The 21,276-nt window shown below is 42.3% G+C and overlaps 1 protein-coding gene across 4 annotated transcripts in view; it reads right to left on the reverse strand.

Moving 5' to 3' along the window:
• The window catches only part of fbxo10 (F-box protein 10), a 47,378-nt gene extending 26,308 nt beyond the window's left edge, over window positions 1–21,070 (reverse strand). For 2 of the 4 annotated variants that reach the window (XM_043719731.1, XM_043719739.1), the window contains exons 1-3: window positions 20,792–20,966; window positions 10,352–10,942; window positions 7,689–8,549 (exon numbers count right to left, since the gene is read on the reverse strand). In XM_043719731.1, the coding sequence (XP_043575666.1) occupies window positions 7,689–8,549; window positions 10,352–10,936 (1,446 nt within the window). In that variant the 5' untranslated portion in view covers window positions 10,937–10,942; window positions 20,792–20,966. The other 2 variants (XM_043719740.1, XM_043719736.1) reach the window with 2 other exon arrangements.
• Window positions 21,071–21,276: the final 206 nt, after the last annotated feature.

Below are 21,276 nucleotides of genomic sequence, written 5' to 3' on the forward strand. Positions count from 1 at the left end.
GCCTATCACCCTCACCTTGACCTCCTTCCACCTATCGCATTTCCAACGCCCCTCCCCTAAGTCCCTCCTCCCTACCTTTTATCTTAGCCTACTGGACATACTTTCCTCATTCCTGAAGAAGGGCTTATGCCCGAAACGTCGATTCTCCTGCTCCTTGGATACTGCCTGATCTGCTCCGCTTTTCCAGCAACACACTTGCAGCTCTGCTACATTTCATATCCAACATTTGGAAAAAAAACTTCTGAACTAGCATCAAAAATCATCAGAGACAGAATGCTTGTTTAGTGCCTGTGGTTTTCCTTTGTAAGTAAATAAACAAGGTACAGTAAGTGTACACATACACTTCACTGCTGAAGGAATGCTACATTAAAAAATATTTTCAGATGAGACAATAATCCTTCTTAAAAATGTACATATGATCTAAATTTTTATATAAAGAACTATTCGAAGAAAAGATGATGAGTTCTCTCTAGTGTCAGAGAGAATAATGTTCCTACAACCAACATAATGAAAACAGATTATCCTGTCATTGACCTTCAGAAGTATTTCATTGACTGTCAAGTACTTTGGGACATCCTAAGGTTGTGAACATGTTAGTTCTCTCCATAAATACAAAACTTGCTAAAATATCCCAATATTCTATATGTAATAAAACTAGATGTGAGTAGACACATTTCCACCTGCTCATGTTAGCTATTCCAGGATCAGCAATAGTGACCTTTGCTTGGTACAGATCAAACAGACAAAATCCTGGGCTTCAGAAACTATTTGCCCAAAGCCGAAGTACAGACTGGTAATTAACCCTGGAGTTGTTAGAATCTACTCCTCCCTGTTCCTGAGATGGTTTTTCAAAAACATTATCAAGGGAAATTTGAATACAGTTGCATATCACAGTACTGAACCCTGAGATTAGTTAGAAAACTGACCTCACTATTACCAGAACTGTCCGTACTAGACTTTGTGTCCCATTAGAATAGCCACCTCTGACAAACAGCAGTGGGCTCCTCAGGAGTTTACAAACAAATATACCATTCAGGAGCTTGGTGGAGGAAAACCCGTGTGCAATAGTCTGTTCCTCGGATCCCCCAAAGGCGCAGCAAGAAAAAATACGCATTTCTTTATACAGTCTTTCACAACCTCAGGAAATCCAAAAGCACTTTAATGCTAAGGAAGTATTTTCGAATTTAGTCACTGTTAAAATGTAGGAAACTTGACAATCATTTGTGCACATTATCCCGCAAATAACAGAATAAATGAAAATTTGTTTTAGTGATGTTGATCAAGGGACAAAATTGACAAGAACACCAGGAGAAAACTATTCAATGTTCTTCAAATGCTGTCACTCTTAAATCCACTCAAGAGGGACCAGGCGGGACCATAACAAAAAAAAGCCTCTTAACAGTGCAACATTTTGTCAGTGCTACTTCAAGTATCATCCCAAGTCCTGAAGCAGATCCAATGACGCAACCTGTCAACAAGAGATGCCTGCCACCACACAGCCCAAGCTCTGGTGAATTAGTGGGATGCGGGCATTTCTGGCTGGCCAGCATTTATTTACCTATCCCTATTTGGCCTCAAGAAGGTGGTGAGCTACATTCTTGAACCACTGCAGTTCACATGCAGTGGATTAACCCCCAATGACATTAGCGAGGAAATGCCAGGATTTTGACCCAGCAACATTGAAGGAACAACGATAGATGTCTAGGTAAGTGGCTTGAAGGGGAACATGTAGGTGGTGGTGTTCCCATGTATCAGCTGCCCTTGTCCTTCTAGATGGAAACGTTTGTGGTTTGGAAGGTGCTGTCTGAGGATCTCTGATGAATTTCTGCAGTATATCTCGTAGATAGTACACACTGCTGAAGTGTGTCTGCTTTAACACAAGGAATGTCAGAAAAAACAGTGATGAACTTAGAGCATGAATCAGTACTTGGGACTATGATGTTGTGGCCATAATGCAGATGTGGGTTTCACAGGGGGAGGAATGGTTGCTAGATGTTCCAGAGTTTAGAACGGTTAAAAAGAACAGAGGGTGGAAAAAGAGGAGGGGGTGTAGCATCGCTAATCAGAGGATGCATCACAGCTACAGAAACGAAGGTTGTCAAGGAAGGTTTCTCTGAGTAAGTATGGGTGGAAGTTAGGAACAGGAAGGGAGCAGCCACCTCTTTGGGGGTTTTCTACAGACCTCCTAATAGCAGTAGAAAGATTGAAGAACTCATAGGCTGGCAGATGTAGCAGGGTTGTTATTATGGGTGACTTCAACTTTCTCAATATTAACTGGAACCTCCTTAGTGCAAATGGTTTGGATGGAAATGTTTTTGTCAAGTGTGTTCAGGAGGGTTTCCCTACTCAGTATGTAGACAGGCTGACAAGGGGAGAGGCCATTTTGGATTTGGTACTCAGCAATGAGCCAGGACAGGTGTCAGATCTCACGGTGGGAGTACACTTCGGTGACAGTGACCACAAGCTGCCTCACATTTACCATAGCCTTGGAGAGGGAAAAGAGCAGTTACCAGAGGAAAATATTTCATTGGAGAAAAGGAAATTATGACACGACCAGACAGGAGTTGGGAAGTACAGATTGGGAGCAATTGTTCCACAAAAAGGGCACAACAGACACGCGGAGACTGTTTAAGGAGCAGTTGTTGCGAGTGATGCACAAATTTGTTCCTCTGAGACAGGCAAGAAGGGGTAAGATTAAGAAGCCTTGGATGACGAGAACAGAGGAGCTTCTCGTCAAAAGGAAGAAGGCAGCTTACGTAAGGTGGAGGTAGCAAGGATCTAGCACAGTTTTAGAGGATTACAGGCTTGCTAGAAAGGACCTCAGAATTGGATTGAGGAGATCCAGGAGGGGGCATGAAAAGGCTTGGCAAAAAGGATTAGGGAGAACCCAAAGGCATTTTACTCATACGTGAGGAATAAGAGAATGATTAAGGAGAAGGTAGGGCAGGTCAGTGATTGTGTAGGGAACTTATGCGTGGAGTCTGAGCAGGTAGGGAAGCCCTAAGTGAGTTTTTGCTTCGGTTTTCACTAAGAAAAGGGACTTTATTGTGAATGAGAACTTTCAGGAGCTGGGAAACAGGTTTGAACAGATCAGGATTGATGAAGCTGATGTGCTGGAAATTATGGTAAACATTAAGATTGTTAAGTCCGCAAAGCCAGACCAGATTTATCCTAGGTTGCTCCGGGTAGCGAGAAAGGAGATTGCTAAGCTGCTGGCGAAGATCTTTGCTTCCTCACTCTCCACTTGAGTCGTACTGGAAGGAGGCAAACATTGTTCCTCTTTTCAAGAAGGGGAATAGGGAAATCTCTGGCAATTACAGACCAGTCAGTCTTACTTCTGTAGTCAACAAGGTTTTGGAAAGAATTCTGAGGGACAGAATTTACGACTATTTGGAAAAGCATAGAGGTGATTAAAGGCAGTCAGCATAGCTTTGTGAGGGGCAGGTCATGCCTCACAAATCTTATTGAGTTCTTTGAGGAGGTGACGAGATAGGTTGACGAAGGTCGAGCAGTGGATGTGGTATGTATGGACTTCAGCAAGGCATTTTGGAAGATCAAACTTGAATGCTGAATATAGAATTAAAGACAGAATTCTTGGCAGTGTGGAGGAATAGAAGGATCTTGGTACTCAAGTGCATAGATCCCTCAAAGTTGCCACCCAAGTGGATAGGGTTATTAAGAAAGGATATGGTGTGTTGGCTTTCATTAAAAGGGGGATCAAGTTTAAGGACCACAAGGTTTTGCTTCAACTGGACAAGACCCTAGTGAGACCACACTTGGAATATTGTGTCCAGTTCTGGTCGCCCTACTATAGGAAAGATACGGAGGCTTTGGAGAGGGTGCAAAGAAGGTTTACCAGGATACTGCCCGAACTGGACGGCTTGTCTTACAAAGAGAGGTTGACTAAGCTTGGACTTTTCTCTCTGGAGAGAAGGAGGAAGAGAGGTGACCGGATTGAGGCATACAAGGTAATGAGAGGCATGGATAGAGTCAATAGCAAGAGATTTTTCCCCAGGGCAGGATTGAATAGCATGAGGGGTCATACTTTTAAGATATTAGGAGGAAGGTATAGAGGAGACATCAGAGATAGGTTATTTACGCAGAGAGTTGTGAATGCATGGAAATGCGTTGCCAGTGGTGCTGGTAGAAGCAGAGTCATTAGGGACATTTAAGTGACTGCTGGACATGCACATGGACAGCTGTGAATTGAGGGGTGCATAGGTTAGGTTATTTTATTTTAGATTAGGAATAATCCTCAGCACAACTTTGTGGGCCAAAGGGCCTGTTCTGTGCTGTACTTTTCTATGTTCTATGCTGCTACTGAGCATTGGTTGTGGAGGGAGTGAATGTTTGTCGATGTGGTGCTAATCAAGTGGGTTGCTTTGTCCTGAATGGTGTCAAGTTAAATAATAATACTTATCTCTGCCCTTGATAAATGAAGGGAAAATCCAACAAAAATTGCTCTTCCCTATCCTTTATCTGTGTTGGAAAGTATGCTTATCTGGATATATGGCATGGTAAAGGATTAGATTTAGTTCTACACCACCTAGTTACTGCCTTTTGTTGTTTGAATTTATATCTCTGGACATCAGTGTGTGTCCAGGAAAACTTATACAATGAAATTCACAACTGATCTTAGAGGAACCTGTTTGGGAGCAGTCACAGTACAAAAACAGATAAGTGCATAATTTTAAGTATAGCCTTGCTGTATATCTGCAACAGTGAGTGGAGTGGGTTCTTTTTTGATTATATGTTTTATTCTTGATTAAATTTTTAAAATGTAAGCCATTAGTATTAAGTTAGCCTGGAGCAGTTTTTTTTAAAAAGAGCAATAAGACAGTGCTATCAGCTGGATCTGTAGATTGTGAAGGAGCAAAAATGGCATCTGTATGGGTATATGAATAGGAAAGGTTTAGAGGGATATGGGCCAAGTGCTGGCAAATAGGACTAGATTAGGTTGGGATATCTGGTCGGCGTGGATGAGTTGGACCAAAGAGTCTGTTTCTGTGCAGTACATTTCTATGACTCTGTTTCACGTCAGGTCACAATCTACCAACAGTTGATGCCCAGATTCATTTGGACAGACAGCTGAGAGATGTCTTATTGCTCCCCAAAATTAAAGCAGCTCTTTTAGGACAGAAAGACGGCCACAGCTTATCTCAGCAAAAGTGAGGACTGCAGATGTTGGAAATCAGAGTCTAGATTAGAGTGGTGCTGGAAAAGCCCTTGATGAAGGTTTTTTGCCCAAAACGTCGATTTTCCTGCTCCTCGGATGCTGCCTGACCTGCTGCGCTTTTCCAGCACCACTCTAATCCAGGTCACAGCTTATATGTCAAACATGTAACTAAATGAGGAACTGAATGCAGGGCACTTCAATGATGGTAGAACTAAATACAGGAATCTCCATGTAACACAGGTAGCAAAAGAGAAGTTGGAAAGTATGTTTCCTCTTGAAAACAAACAGTCAGTGATACAGGACAGAAATAGACCCTTCAGTCCAACTAGTCCATGCCGACCAAGTTGCCCAACCAAACTAGTCCCACTTGCTTCCCTTTGGCCCATATCCCTCTAAGGAGAAAGTGAGGTCTGCAGATGCTGGAGATCAGAGCTGAAAATGTGTTGCTGGAAAAGCGCAGCAGGTCAGGCAGCATCTAGGGAACAGGAGAATCGACGTTTCGGGCATAAGCCCTTCTTCAGGAAGGGCTTATGCCCGAAACGTCGATTCTCCTGTTCCCTGGATGCTGCCTGACCTGCTGCGCTTTACCAGCAACACATTTTCAGCCCATATCCCTCTAAACCTTTCTTATCCAAATGTCTTTTAAAATGTTGTAACTCAACCTGCATGTATCACTTCTTCTGACAGCTCATTCCACACACAAACCAAAAATGCGAACTTGAGAGTCAATGTTTTGGACATAAGCCCGAAATGTCAATTCTCCTGCTCCTCGGATGCTACCTGACCTGGTGTGCTTTTCCGGTGCCACACAATTCGACTCTGACTCTCCAGCATCTGCAGTCCTCACTTTCTCCAAACATGTGAAAGTGTCCATTTAGGCAGGAAAAAAAATCAAAAAGCAACACGTCATTTGACTGGGGAGAGATTGCAAAACTTTATGGCTCAGATGGGTCAGTGTATTCTAGTACACCAATCACTAAAAGGGAGTATGAAGGTACAGCAAGTAATTAGGAAAACAAACAAAATGTTGACATTTCCTGGCAAAGGAGTCAAACTTGAAAGCAGGGAAGTGTTGCTACAGCAGTGCAGGACCTTAGTTAGACTATAACCTTGAGTTCAGTTTGAAGCAGTGGAGAATTGATAGCAGCAGTTCACCGGATTGATTCCTGGGAAGGAGAAAAGATTGAGCATGTTTGGCCAATACCCATTAGATTTTGAAGAATTAGATATGATCATATTGAAACAGATATGATTTTGAGGGGCTTAACAGGATGGATGCTGAGAGGAGTTTTAACTCGTGGGGAGACTGGAACCAGAAGACAAAGTATAAACATTAGCGATTTCCCATTTGACACTGAGATTAGGGGAATTCTTTTTCCTCTTAGAGGGCTGTTAGTCTGTGAAATTCTCTTCCCCAGAGAACAGTGGAGGCTGGGTCACTGAATGTATTCAAGGCTGAATTAAACAGATTTATGACCAATAAGGGAAGCCCGAAGGTTCTGTGGGATAATCAGGCAAGTGGAGTTGAGATCACAGTCTGAACAACTGCAAAATTATCAAATGCAGAGCAGGCTTGAGGGAGATTAAACAGCTTATTTTTACTCCTAATTATTCTGTTCTTGGAAGGATCTATTTTTAAAGGTTTAAAAAAAAAGATTTTTGAAAGCTGAATTTCCTCACAGTCATTATCTGGTCTATTCAGCCTTTCCAGGCTTTTTGCAATATTTATCTGTTTAGTCCTACCTCCCCCAACTTTCAGGTATTTATCAAATTCCCTTTCAAAAATTTCAATGAAGTTTCCTTTCACTATGTATTCTGCTGGTGCACTCCATGTCATCATACCTTGGTGCATAAAACAAAACACTTCTTCCTTCTTTTGCCATCTCAAGTCTGTATGCTTTTTTTAAAAATCACCCTCTCCATTAGAGTCAGTTTTCCTTACTTACTCTACCAAACCTTTCATAAATGTCAACAGTTTATATAACTCCCCTGTACCTTCTCTGCTTTAAGGACAGCAAGTCCAAGTGCTCAAGTCTTTCCTCATAATTGAGACATGTCATCCCATTAAATACTAGTAAATGCTCCTCTGCACTCTCCCCAAGGCTTTGGCATCCTTCTAATGTATGGCGCCCAGAAATTGAGATATTGCTTCAGCATTTTAGAAACATTTAGTATAACTTCATTATTTCTGTTCTCAACCAATAAAACCAAGGATCCCATATAGTTTTTTAAAAGCAAAACTTAAAGATTTGTTTTGCAAGGTTCAAAAATGTATGTACATAAACCCAAGTTTCCTGGTCCTGCACCCCATTCAAAACTGGGATCATTTAGTTCATAATATCACTGCTCATTCTTTCTCCTATACGGCATAATTTCACAGCACTAAATTGGAACCATAAAGTATCTGCCCATTTCATCAGACTGCAACATCCTGAAGTGTTCAAGAGCTGGCCTGATGTTAAAAACTTGAACTTTGCCCAAGTGTAATTGAAATCATGGTCCTTAATTGTACCTTGGCATTTTGGATGCATCGCACAGCATAACTCAGATTTCTGAAGATATTACATTCCAGTCTAGCTTGTCCTTGACTGCAGACAAACACACCACCTTTTCCATCCCGAAACAGGCACTTCCGGATTAAGCAGCCATGTAGGCTGCTGGCAAGAACCTGAGCCTCTTTATCCTTCTGTAGCTCCTTTTGCAGAGTTTTTAATTCCAAATCCATTTGCAAGAGGTCAGTTCCCTTTTTTTGAGACCTAAACGGATTGGTCCTTGCCAAAAGGCGACTCAGACCATGGGATTGGTAAGAGAGTTTATATACAGATTGCTCATCATCTTCATTCTCACTGCATGTGCTCATTTCACTGTCACTGTAATCAGTCTCTAAGGTAATGACGTCCCCCTCACAAGGACTCCGTTTTGTAATGCATCCTTCTCCATTACACTGACCATCTCTCATGCAGGGTTTCTGGAAATTTTGTTTGGAGGCTGAAGCATGGCGTGAACCAGTCACATTATCGTTCAGTTCAAATGTTCTAAAGCTGCTCGATGAATGCTGACAATGATTTTCAGAGCTACAAGCATTTGAAAGTGCTTGGCTTGGCACATTCAAAAGAGAGTTGGATTTGGCAGCCACGGCCAGGTGTTTGCAGGCCCAGTTTCTCTCAGTCAGACCGGAGCCCTCTACAGTCACCGATGTGCTCTCACTTCCATTGAACTCACAGTTTTCAATTATACTGAGAGCAACGTTGTGGAAACTGATGCTAGACTGGCTGAAAGTACAAAACCTCACTTGACAGGTTCCAGGGGCGTGGATCTGCAGCTGCCCATTTTCTATATTGCAGTTGTCAAATTGGACATGGCCGGACATTGTCTGTTGATTAAAAGTAACAAAGTCAACATGTGTGATCATGAACATCACATTAAACTAAGACTGTCCTTTTTGGTTTTCTTTCTTTAAGTGGAGTTGCACTAACATGCCAACACTTACTGTTCAATCCTACCTGCTCAGAGAGCATAGAGTCAACCACATGACATGGAAATAGTAACCTGCATTAGGCCCAGATGCGGTAGAAATAGCAGGTCCTCCCTTTCTGAAGGGCATCAGGTGAACCATCTGGGTTTTAAATAAGCCAAAAGTTTCCACAGTCATGTTTCTGACTCCCACCCATCAGTTTTTCCTACTGATTCACAGTAAGAGGGTGTTGCTGGCTAGACAGTATTTATTGCCCATTCCTAATTGTTGTGGGTCTGGAGTCACATGTAGGCCAGACCAAATAAGGATGGCATTTCCTTTCCTGAAGGAAATTTGTGAACTAGATGGGTTTGTCCGTCAATTGGCAAAGGATTCATGGTCATCAATTCTTAATTCTAAATTCCAGATTTTTATTGATTTCAAATTCCATCATCTACTATGGTGGGATTTGAACCCAGGTTCCCAGAACATTAACTGCGTCTCTGAATTAACAGTCCAGCGATAATACCACCTTTGCCAATTACCAGATGAATTGCTGGCATTTTAACTTGCAGTCCCAAGGGTTACTTGTCTAGTTCAATAGAGAATAAAGTATCTTGTACATACACAAACAATTTTCAAATGGTCTATGATTGACATATGATTTCTTCATTCACTGCAAAGGGCTTTGTGCGACAGAAACATACATCAGGAATTCAGGTGTGAAACTAAGTATGACTTATAGTGGTTGTGATGTTTTAGCAATTAGGAGTATGGGTCTGGGTGGTATACGCTTCGGCGGGTCGGTGTGGACTTGTTGGGCCGAAGGGCCTGTTTCCACACTGTAAGTAATCTAATCTAATCTAATCTAATCTATTGTGCAGCTCCAAATTCATCTGATTAACCACTCCAAATATTTTTTAATCAAGATTCTGTGTCAAAGCACCAGCTAAATCGTTATGTTTAATGACTAATGTAAGGAGCTATTATCGACAAAGATCCATAGGCATCTTTATTAGAGAGAGACAATTGGTTCTGCATTGGTAGAGGGTATCCACTCCATGAACGTGGGACAAGACAAGGAAGGATTATTGTTTTTGGGAAGGCCAGAACAATGTGAGGGCAAATACATTTACAGCCTACTTCTCAACTAGTTGCCAAGAAAGTGAAAAATGCATACATCCATTACTGGCCAATAAAACCCTCCCATCCCTCACCAGATTTAAACTGAACCATTACCAGGCAAGGACACAAGAGATTCTAATGTCTGACAGATTTATATTACTACAGTAACCTTAACCCACAAAGCTCTTAAATGTAGGAAATTGGATGTAGTTCAGCAAGGAAAAGTACACAACAATCCAGATTGAGCCTACAGGTCCTAAATCCATAAATTCTCGGTTTCTTAAGGTGCAAAATGTCCTCCTTAGGAAAATAGCTGCTTAAATTAGGATAAGAATACCCACCGATCATACTGTATACGAGCGATGAGAGACTATGACGTATGGCGAATACTGCATGTCTGGGAAGAATAGGTAACTTTGGAACAATGCTCTTCATTGCTGCGTCTGTTACAGATCAATTTATAGAGGCTAATTGATATGATTAGTCATCAACCTTATGACCATTATAGCATGCAACTAATGGGAATGCAGGTCATTTAGCATTGTTTCAACTAATGATTCCTAAATTATTTTAGATATTCTGGAATGATTGCTCACCTTGTACACAATAGGTGTGAACCATGCAGGCATGAGGACCAGATTGCATAGTCGTGCAGTTGGACAGTGTTGATCAAAGCTAACAAGGAGTGCCACATCTCCTAGCTTTCCCTGTCCAATTATTTCCACCGGGACCTTCAATGTCACCTCATTCTGTTCTTCATATACTCCAGGTGAAATAATGATCTTATCATACACATTGGCAACTGCTAAGGCACTCCTGAGGTTTACATGTTCACTTGCTGGACCTACAAATATAGTTTTTCTATCCTTCTTCCTCCTAAATAAATACAAGCAATTTGAGGATTCCAGGTCTTGAGCATTTCTAGTCCAGATTTTTGAAGTTAAATGGTGTTGCCTAAAAGCCTCCCGCCAAGAATGAGGCTCAACATCAGGTTGATTCGGCCAATTTGGGTGTTTGCACTCACTGCATCCAAGACACAGCTGTCTCCATCGGGTATTATCCAGGCTGATAATCAGTTCATACCAGGCTCTGCACACGACACAGCAGCGACCCAGGTCTGGGAGAGGTAAATAGGCCAGAATCAGGCGCCACAACTCCAGTGGGAGACCACTAATCTCCATCGTCACCTGTGAATTAAACTGACCATTAAAAAAATGCATTCATATAGTGCAGAGTCTTCAAAATTTTGTTAACACCAATAAATGATAATGAAACATAACATAATGTATCACATAACCAATTTTGTGCAGAAATAGAAATAAGATGAATGACAATTTGATCAGTTTTACAGATATTAGTTAAGAGATTTATGTCACAGGGAGGTAGTTATTCCACAGCCACGTGAAGAAGGTAGATGGGTTACCGTCAGGGATAGGAAAGGGAATAGGCAGGCAGTGCAGTGATCTCCTGTAGTGGTGCCCCTCAACAACAAGTATACCGTTTTGGATGGGCGGTACCAGGGGTAAGCAATGGGGCACAGGTCTCTGGTACAGAGTCTGTCCCTGTTCCTCAGAGGGGAAGGGGGAGGAGCCCCAAGTCATGGCCCACGTAGGCACCAATGACATAGGCAGGAAGAAAGGTGGGGATCTAAGGCAGAAACTCAGGGAGCTAGGGAGGAAGCCTAGAGGTAGGACAAACAGAGTTGTTATCTCTGGTTTGTTACCCGTGCCACGTGTTAGCGAGAAGAGGAATAAGGAGAGAGAGGAGTTGAACACATAGCTACAGGGATGGTGCAGGAGGGAGAGTTTCGGATTCTTGGATAATTGGAGCGCTTTCTGGGGAAGGTGGGACTTCTACAAACAGAATGGTCTACAACTGAACCAGAGGGGTATCAATATTCTGGGGGTGGGGGGGGAGATTTGCTAATGCATTTCGAGGGTGGGGGGGGGGTTAAACTAATGTAGCTGGGGAATGGGAACCTGAATTATAGTTTCAGTGTACAGGAGGTTAAGGGTAGTGAAGTCAGGGATAGGTTTACAAGGTCGCGAGAGGACACCGGCAATCAGGATGTTGGTTTGAAATGTGTGTACTTCAATGCCAGGAGCACCCGGAATTAGGTGGGTGACCTTGCAGCATGGATTGGTGCCTGGGACTTTGATGTCTTGGCCATTTCAGAGACATGGCTAGAGGAGGCACAGGAATGGTTATTGCAGATTCCGGGATTTAGATGTTTAGATGGTAAAGGGAGGAGGGGGGGGGGTTGGCATTGTTAATCAAAAGTAGTATTTCAGCAGTTGAGATAGCATTTGAGGACTCATCCACTGAGGTAGTTTGGGCTGAGATTAGAAACAGGAGAGGTTCGAAGTTTTCTATAGGCCTCTGAATTGATCCAGGGATGTTCAAGAAAGGATAGCAAAGATGATTCTTGATAGGAGCAGAGTAACAGGGTAGTTGTTATGGGGAACGTCAACTTCCACAACATTGACTGGGAATACTATAGTTCAAGTAGTTTAGATAGGTCAGTTTTTGTTCAATGTCTGCAGGAGGGTTTTCTGACACAGTATATAGACAGGCCAAAGGATGATGCCATATTGGATTTGGTACTGGGGAATTAACCCAGCCAGGTGTTAGATTTGGAGGTAGGTGAGCACTTTGGCGATAATGACCACAATTCGGTTATGTTTACAATAGCAATGGGCAGGGATAGGTATATACCGCAGGGAAAGAGGTATAACTTGGGGAAAGGCAATTCTGATGTGATTAGGCAAGATTTAGGATGCATAGGATGGGAAAAGGAAAATGCAGGCAATGGTTACTCTTGAAATGAAGAGCTTATTCAAGGAACAGCTATTGTGGGTCCTTGATAAGTATATACCTATCAGGCAGGGAGGTAGTTGTCAAGAGAGGGAGCCATGGTTTACTAAACAAGTTGAAGCTCTTGACAAGAGAAAGAAGCAGGTTTATGTGAGGATGAGACATGAAGGCTCAGTTCGGGGACTTGAGAGTTACAAGTTAGCAAGATCTAAAGAAAGAGCTGAGAAGAGCTAGGAGGGGACATGAGAAGATGTTGGCGGATAGAATCAAGGAAAACCTTGATCTTCTATACATCTTCTATAGTTGTATCAGGAATAAAAAAAATGACTGGAGTAAGATTAGGGTTATTAGTGGAAAGTTGTGTGGAATCTGAGGACATAGGGAAAGCGCTTAATGAATACTTTTCATCAGTATTCATTGGAAAAGGGCAATGTTAGTGAGAACACAGAGATACAGGCTACAATATTAGATGGGATGGAGGTTGACAAAGAGGAGGTTTTAGCAATTTTGGAAGATCTGAAAATAGAGAAGACCCCGGGGCCAAATGGAATTTATCCTCGGATTCTCTGGGAAACCAGGGAGGAGATTTCAGAGCCTTTGGCTTTGATCTTTATGTCATCATTGTCGACAGGAATAGTATCAGCAGACTGGAGGATAGTGAATGTTGTTCCCTTGTTTAAGAACGGGAGTCGGGACAATCCTGGTAATTATAGGCCAGTAAGCCTTACTTCGGTTGTGGGTAAGGTGTTGGAAAAGGTTATAGGAAATAGGATTTATAATTATCTGGAAAGGAATATTTGATTAGGGATAGTCAACATGGTTTTGTGAAGGGTAGGTCGTGCTTCACTAACCTTATTGAGTTCTTCGAGAAGGTGACAAAACAGGTGGATGAAGATAAGGTGGTTGATGTGGTATATATGGACTTCAGTCAGGCATTTGATAAGGTTCCACATGGTAGGCTATTGCACAAAATAAGGAGTTTCGAGATTGAAGGTGATTTAGCAGTTTGAATCAGAAATCGGCTAGCTGAAAGACAACAGAGGACGATGGTTGATGGGAAATGTTTATCCTGGAGCTCAGTTACCAGTGGTGTGACGCACGTGTCTGTTTTGGGGCCACTGTTGTTTGTAATTTTTATAAATGATCTGGATATGGGCGTAGAAGGATGGTTTAGTAAATTTGCAGATGACACTAAGATAGGCAGAGTTGTGGATAGTGCCAAAAGATGTTGGGGTTACAAAGGGACATAGATAAGATGCAGAGCTGGGCTGAGAAGTGGCAAATGGAGTTTAATGCGAAAAAGAGAGAGGTAGTTCACTTTGGAAGAAGTAACAGGAATGCAGGGTACTGGGATAATGGTAAAATTCTTGGCAGTGTAGATGAAGAGAGAGACCTCGGTGTCCAGGTGCATAAATCCCTGAAAGTTGCCACCTAGGTTGATAGCATTGTTAAGAAGGCATACAATGTGTTGGCGTTTTTTGTTAGGGGGATTGAGTTTCAGAGCCACGCGGTCATGCTTCAGCTGTCCAACACACTGGTAAGGTCACACCTGGAGTATTATAGAAAGGATGTGGAAGCTTTGGAAAGGGTTCAGAGGAGATTTATTAGGCTGTTGCCTGGTATGGAAGGAAGGTCTTACGAGGAAAGGCTGAGGGAATGGAGGCTGTTTTCTTTGGAGAGAAGAAAGTTGAGAGGTAGAAGATAATCAGAGGGTAGATAGGGTGGACAGTGAGAGCCTTTTTCCTCAGATAGTGAAGACTAACACAAGGGGACATTGCTTTAAATTGTGGGGTGATAGATTTAAGACCGATATCAGAGGTAGGTTCTTTACTCAAAGAGTAGTAAGGGCACGGAATAGCCTGACTGCAACTGTGGTAGACTCGCCGACATCAAGGACATTTAAATGGGCATTGGACATCTGGATGATAATGGAACAGTGTAGGTTAGATGGGCATCAGATTAATTTCACAGGTCGGCGTAACACTGAGGGCCAAAGGGCCTGTACTGCGCTGTAACATTCTATGTTACCCAGGACACCCACGCTGTTTTTCAACATTGCTGTACAGTCTTCTACACCCATCCAAATAGGAGGACAGAACCTTTTCTCACCCAAAAGATAGCATTTTAAGGCACTGAAACACTGAACATTAAAGGGTCATCCTAGATTTTCTACGCAAGTCCTACAATGCCTTTTTAATTTTTCTGTAGTTTTGATCTTGGATATAGTAGGAAAATAACAATTTGATAAAACAAAGATTGTTAAGGGATTGCTGCACTTTTCAAAGAAAGTAACCTCATTAATAAAGCTCATTGTAAATACTGTTTACACAGCTACTGGTTCAGGTTGTGGTGGATAATTTGCAGATGAGCTAGAGATTCATGCAGGTGGTATGAATGGTGATTCAGCCAACAACTGACAGCTAAATTGGTCTGTGGACTAGTGATGAGTAATTGACAAAAATCTTGTGTCTGCCGACAACCATATGATTGGTTCCCAGGTAGGTGAATAACTTAGGGGTAAAAGTAAGGCAATGAGAGGTCATCAGATCTCCAAAATCTCAGGAAGTTGTATACATTCTCTGCAGAAAAAAACACTTTAAATTTGAAACAACTATTTTTCCTTCAGCAGTTGCTGTAAGCTGAGACTTTTAATTAACGTGTCACAGACTTTCATAAGTATGAACCAATCACATGTCTCCTGAAAACAAGTGGAAGTATCTGATCAGCATGAAAATCATGTCAGCAAACCCTCTGAACAGAGATCACTGAATTGCCTTCCCAATCTTTCCCTCTGCCCAATACACCCAGGTTTTATTTCCCTGTCCGTCTGCACATGTAGAGAGGGAGTTTAAAAAAGGGGTTAGAGTTTTAAATAGTAGAATTGTATGCTGATGGTTCATAACTGTTCCTCTGTAGCCAGAGTTTATTTATTAATAACAAATATAATTATTGTTAAGTACAGAAACCTGGTCCATGAACTTGGGACTGAAAATCAGGTAAATTGGGGAATTGTGTACTTCTTAAAATCTTAACCTATGCAATGACTCAGGGAATAGCAGGACTGATTTCCACTGGACTACCCAGTGAGGCATAACACCTAGTATCGATCTCATTCAGAAGCAAAATTGCCCTCGTGGGACTCGGATCAACATAGACGGTAAATTTTGAATGGCAAATTTTACCCATTTTCAATCCTCTCCACTGCTTTCAATATCTCTTACTACGCTTAATTCTTTTGAGATGTCAAACATGAGCTTAATTTGCAATAGTTATCAGACTGTTAAAGAAATTTCAGTGTTTGATCACTCACTTATTGTAACTTGGTTGTTGGATGAACATCATCACAATTCAGAAACAGGTACAAAAACGGATTTGTGACAGTACACCAAACATAACTCTCACTTTCACTCAGTTATTAACATGGTCTGTGAAAATTCACTTCCTACCAAGTTTGTGTATTAACATGCATGTTAAACTCAGATCTAATCCAACATAGTCAGCCTTTGATTAATTAGTCACCAGCAAATGTGAAAAATAACTCCCCGAAACGGTGTTCACTTCCAGGTCATTAGTCAAAGTAGTGTCAGAAACAAATATTCAGGAGGAATAAACAAGTAGTCACGGTATAAGCAACAGCAACTCTTTTCTCAAAGGCTTTTATGGAGCATGCTACCTTATAGAACTGTACCAGTGAGCTAGTTTACACCAAAAATAATGTCTTTCATAACTTCAGCATAAATTAGAAAAGCAGCCAGTTAATCTGGTACTATTAACTCACCACACTCGTTCCTCATTCTTGACTTGTCTGCAACCTTTGACAAGATTGACTGCATCACCCTTCTCCAACATCTCACCAATTCTGCCCAACTGGTTTTATTCATATATATCCAGTAACAGGTCGAGAAGCTTTTGCAAAGACTTATCTTCCCATTTCTGCATCATGATCTCAGAAATCCTCAAGGTTCCATCCTGCACCCCGCTCAATTTCTCATCTGCATGCTGCTTCTCCACAATATAATTTGAAAGCAAGTCAGATTTCACATATATCCTGACAACACACAGCTCTACCTCAACTGCCACCTTTCTCAACAATACAATACCTCTGGTCAGTCATGCTGGTCAGATGTTCATTATTAAATGTCCTTCCGAGGAGATAAATGGAAAAATCAAAGTCACTGTCTGAAAATTCTGCCATAAACCCCCGTTTCCTAGCTTTCAATTCTATTTCCCTCCCTGGCCACTCTCAGAACCAGAATCTAGATGACCCATTTGACTCTGAGCTAAGGTTCTGATCCTAAATCCTCTATCACCAAGAATGCCTACTGTAGCATTTGTAATATTACACGTATCTGCTCTTGCCTCAGCCCATTTGCAGCTTAAACCATCAGCCGTATACTGTTACCTCGAGACATGACTTTCATGATTAGTTTCCCAATTTCTACCTTGTATGAACTTAAGTTCACCTAAGACTCTGCTCCCTGTAGCCTAACGTACATTCAAGTACAGTTTTGTTCACTATCACCAATGCTCATTGACCAACATGTGCTCCCAGACCAGCAACACCTCATTTGAAACTCATTTCTACTTAATTAATTTATTCATAGAACATATAGAACATAGAAGAATACAGCGCAGTACAGGCCCTTTGGCCCTCGATGTTGCGCCGATCCAAGCCCACCTAACCTACACTAGCCCACTATCCTCCATATGCCTATCCAATGCACGTTTAAATGCCCATAATGAAGGAGAGTCCACCACTGCTACTGGCAGGGCATTCCATGAACTCACGACTCGCTGAGTAAAGAATCTACCCCTAACATCTGTCCTATACCTACCCCCCAAATTTCATGACTATCTTATACTGATTATCCCTAGTTTTATATTCCCCAATGTTATGATCCCAGCTGACCTTATTGTTTGGACAAAATAATATTCCAGACCAATATCTGGCTTGATATATTTAATGAAATGGTCTTTCACCATAACAAGCACACAATGTTACACATCTGGTTTTAACAATAAAACAAGTTTATTATGCAAAGGAAAAGATAAAATGGAATAAGCAAAGCTTTTTACATACAACATAAACTAAAATACAATCCCAACGTATTTTAAAATCCGTTATGTCAACCGTCACACCCTGTTCAGTCTTTCTTGAACTATAACCTCAGTTCTGGTACTAACCTCCACCTTTTTTGCTCCTTTGTCAGTACTTAATAAATAGGAAATTGATAGGCAAACACCTAACCTATATAGACTTTGCAAAGTGGAGTTTAAACAAGATTCTATACAGATTTCTCGCAAGTAGAATATTGACTAACATTCCCTGCCAAGAAGCAACCCAATTAGTTGTACTGGGCAAGCCTTGCATAAATACAGAACAAGATGCTGTGCTGAACCATTCCAAGCAGAATCGCTCCATATTCGATCACTGGTCAGAGTTAGCTTATCTCAGCAAGCATAACTCCAAGATAAATTGTGAGATATTCATTAATAGCTTTAAAGAAAAGAGAACTTTCAATCATACAACCAAGGAACAATAGTAGGCGACTCAGCCCTTCGAGTCCAATCCACTATTCAATTAGATTGGTGGCGGATATGATTTTAACCTCAACTCTACATTCCTGCACATTTCTAATAAATCTTTTATCTCCTTGGTAATCAAGAATATATCTGCTCTGCCTTAAAAGATATTTAAATATATATTCGCTACTCTGAGGAAAGGAATTCTAAAAATTCACAACCCTCAAAGAAAATATGTTTCCTCATTTCAAATGGGCTACCCCTTATGTTTAGATTATCCTTAAAACATTAACAATAGACAATAGGTGCAGGAGTAGGCTATTCGGTCCTTCGAGCCAGCACCACCATTCATTATGGTCATGGCTGATCATCCACAATCAGTATCCTGTTCCTGCCTTATCCCCATAACCCTTGATTCCACTATCCTTAAGAGCTCTATCCATTTCTTTCTTGAAAGTATCCAGAGACTTGGCCTCCACTGCCTTCTGGGGCAGAGCATTCCATATATCCACCATTCTCTGGGTGAAGAAGTTTCTCCTCAACTCCGGGTTCAATTCCCGGCTCAGGCAACTGTCTGTGTGGAGTTTGCACGTTCTCTCTGTGTCTGTGTGGGTTTCCTCCGGGTGCTCCAGTTTCCTCCCACAGTCCAAAAATGTGCAGGTTAGGTGAACTGGCCATACTAAATTGCCCACAGTGTTAGGTGTAGGGGAATGGGTCTGGGTGGCTTGCTCTTCGAAGGGTCGGTGTGGACTTCTTGGGCCGAAGCGGACTTCTTGGGCCGAAGGGCCTGTTTCCACACTAAGTAGTCTGATCTAATCTAAATGGCCTATCCCTTATTTTTAAACTGTGTCCTCTGGTTCTGGACTCACCCATCAGCGGAAACATGCTTCCTGCCTCCAGAGTGCCCAATCCTTTAATAATCTTATACATCCTTCTAAACGCAAGTGTATACAAGCCCAGTCACTCCAATCTTTTAACATATAATAGTACCACCATTCCAGGAACTGACCATATCAACCTACGCCACACTCCCTCAATAGCCAGAATGTCCTTCCTCAAATTTGGAGACCAAAACTGCACACAATGCTCCAGGTGCAGTCTCACCAGGGCCCTGTACATGCGATCATCTCTCAAAACATCACAAACTATCACATGTACAATTAATCAGTCTGGCAATGATATTAACAGTGGCTGCATTTCAATATTACAGCTAAAAAGAGTTCATGAGTTCACCCATTAAAGAGCTGTTATTACTGATATGATTTAAGAGTTTTCTCATGTTACCAAATTCCAATTGTGTCCCCTTGTCAAATTACCTAACAGAAAGTTCAGAATAAGTGTTCATGTAGCATATTGTTTAAGACAGGGGGGAATTTGGAAATCTGACAATTTCTCTGTCCAGTTTCTTTAAATGCAAAGAAAACTGTTGGTCACATTATAAAATACTAATTTGGCCTCAGCTGAAATAAGTTTAGCTCTGGGCACTACACATTAAGAAAGGATGCCAAGACCTTGGGATGTCAGAGAGATTTATAAGAATGCTGTCAGTGATGACAGACTAGAAAAGTTTGGATAGTTCTCCTTCAAGCACAGCAATTAACAGGTTTGCTAGAAGTGGTAAAAATCATAAAGGTCTTTGTCAGAAGAGTTGTGACCAGAGAACACAGATTTAAGGCAACTGGGAAACAAAAAGAACCATACAGTACACAATGAAACTTATTTAATGCAGCAAGTTGGCATGATCTACAATAAACTGCTTGAAAATAGGGGGTTGGGACACAGTGGAAGCAGACTCGATCGTAACTTCCAAAAGGGAAAATAATAAATACCTTGAAAGCCAAACGCTGTAAGTTAGGAAAGCATAAGCCAGAGTGTGGATAACTCTAACTAAGAAGCCCTGAAGAAGGGCTTATGCCCGAAACGTCGATTCTCCTGTTCCCTGGATGCTGCCTGACCTGCTGCGCTTTTCCAGCAACACATTTTTAACTCTAACTACACCTAGTATTAGGGATGGCCCCAATGGTCTGGTACGGTATTGTTTCACTGTGGGGTATTTTGCCTTGTTCTCAGCTGCTAACAGAATGCATGGGATCCGATAGTTTTAAGAAAATGCATGGGAATCACTGATAGTTTAAAATAAATGCATGGAGACACCGAAGCTTTACCCAGATGTAACGTGGGTTTAAATTAAAGATTTCTCAGTGTGGATTTGCTTTCAGTTGACGCTTTCTTCGTTTTAGAAGGATATTTGTGTCGGTTCCCAGAGTTTAATGTGGGGTGGGGGGGGGGGACGGAGAGGGGTCATGGACTAACTCTCTCCGAGCAGCGCCGGGTTCTCACCTTTTGTTTCTTCAGTGAGGCCGACACATGGCGCCCGCAGCCCGAGGACTCTCACTCTCCGCTCGGCCCGGCCTGGGCGCAGCAGCACCGACCGCCGGCCGCCTCGCACCGCGCCATCGGCTCCGCACAGCAGCTGAGAGCAGCGAGCCCCCGGCCCGCTCTCCCTCCCCCCGACAGCCGCAAACCGCCACCGCCGCTTGGCATCGCGAGCCCCGGGCCGGCCTGCGGGTGACATCACCTAGCAACCGCACGGTCGTTAGGGAGATGAACCGCAGGCTTCCAAAAGGCAGAGAAATACAACTCAGAATACAGGCACACACCCTGGGAGCAGCAAGATGCTGGCGCTCAGTGCAACTCACCGGCTGGTCTTATCAGTAGAAGATGAAAATCCATTCAAAGGGCGTGCTGCAAACACCAAACCCTGACACTTTCAGTCCGCCGTGCAATTTTTAAAAAGTTAGGCTTGCACTGAATACTCAAATGCTGACAGTTTCACGGGGGAATTGGATGTGTTTAATTGCGCCCCGCTTCAAAACTCACCGCCGCGTCATTGGTCCCAAGTAGCTTTACTCTCAGCCAGATCCTAAATGGTTTCCACGAAGCAGTAGGGAGTACTGAGGTGACCTGTGCCAGCGAGGTACCTTTGAAATAAACTTACACATATTACACATTTCCTGAAGAAGGGCTCATGCCCGAAACGTCGATTCTCCTGCTCCTCGGATGCTGCCTGACCTGCTGCGCTTTTCCAGCAACATATTTTTCAGCTCTGATCTCCAGCATCTGCAGACCTCACTTTCTCCTTACACATGTTAAAAGTCGTGATTTGGAGACGCCGGTGTTGGAC

The sequence above is a fragment of the Chiloscyllium plagiosum genome, chromosome 2, assembly GCF_004010195.1.
Source record: "Chiloscyllium plagiosum isolate BGI_BamShark_2017 chromosome 2, ASM401019v2, whole genome shotgun sequence".
Taxonomy (NCBI): Eukaryota; Metazoa; Chordata; class Chondrichthyes; order Orectolobiformes; family Hemiscylliidae; genus Chiloscyllium; species Chiloscyllium plagiosum.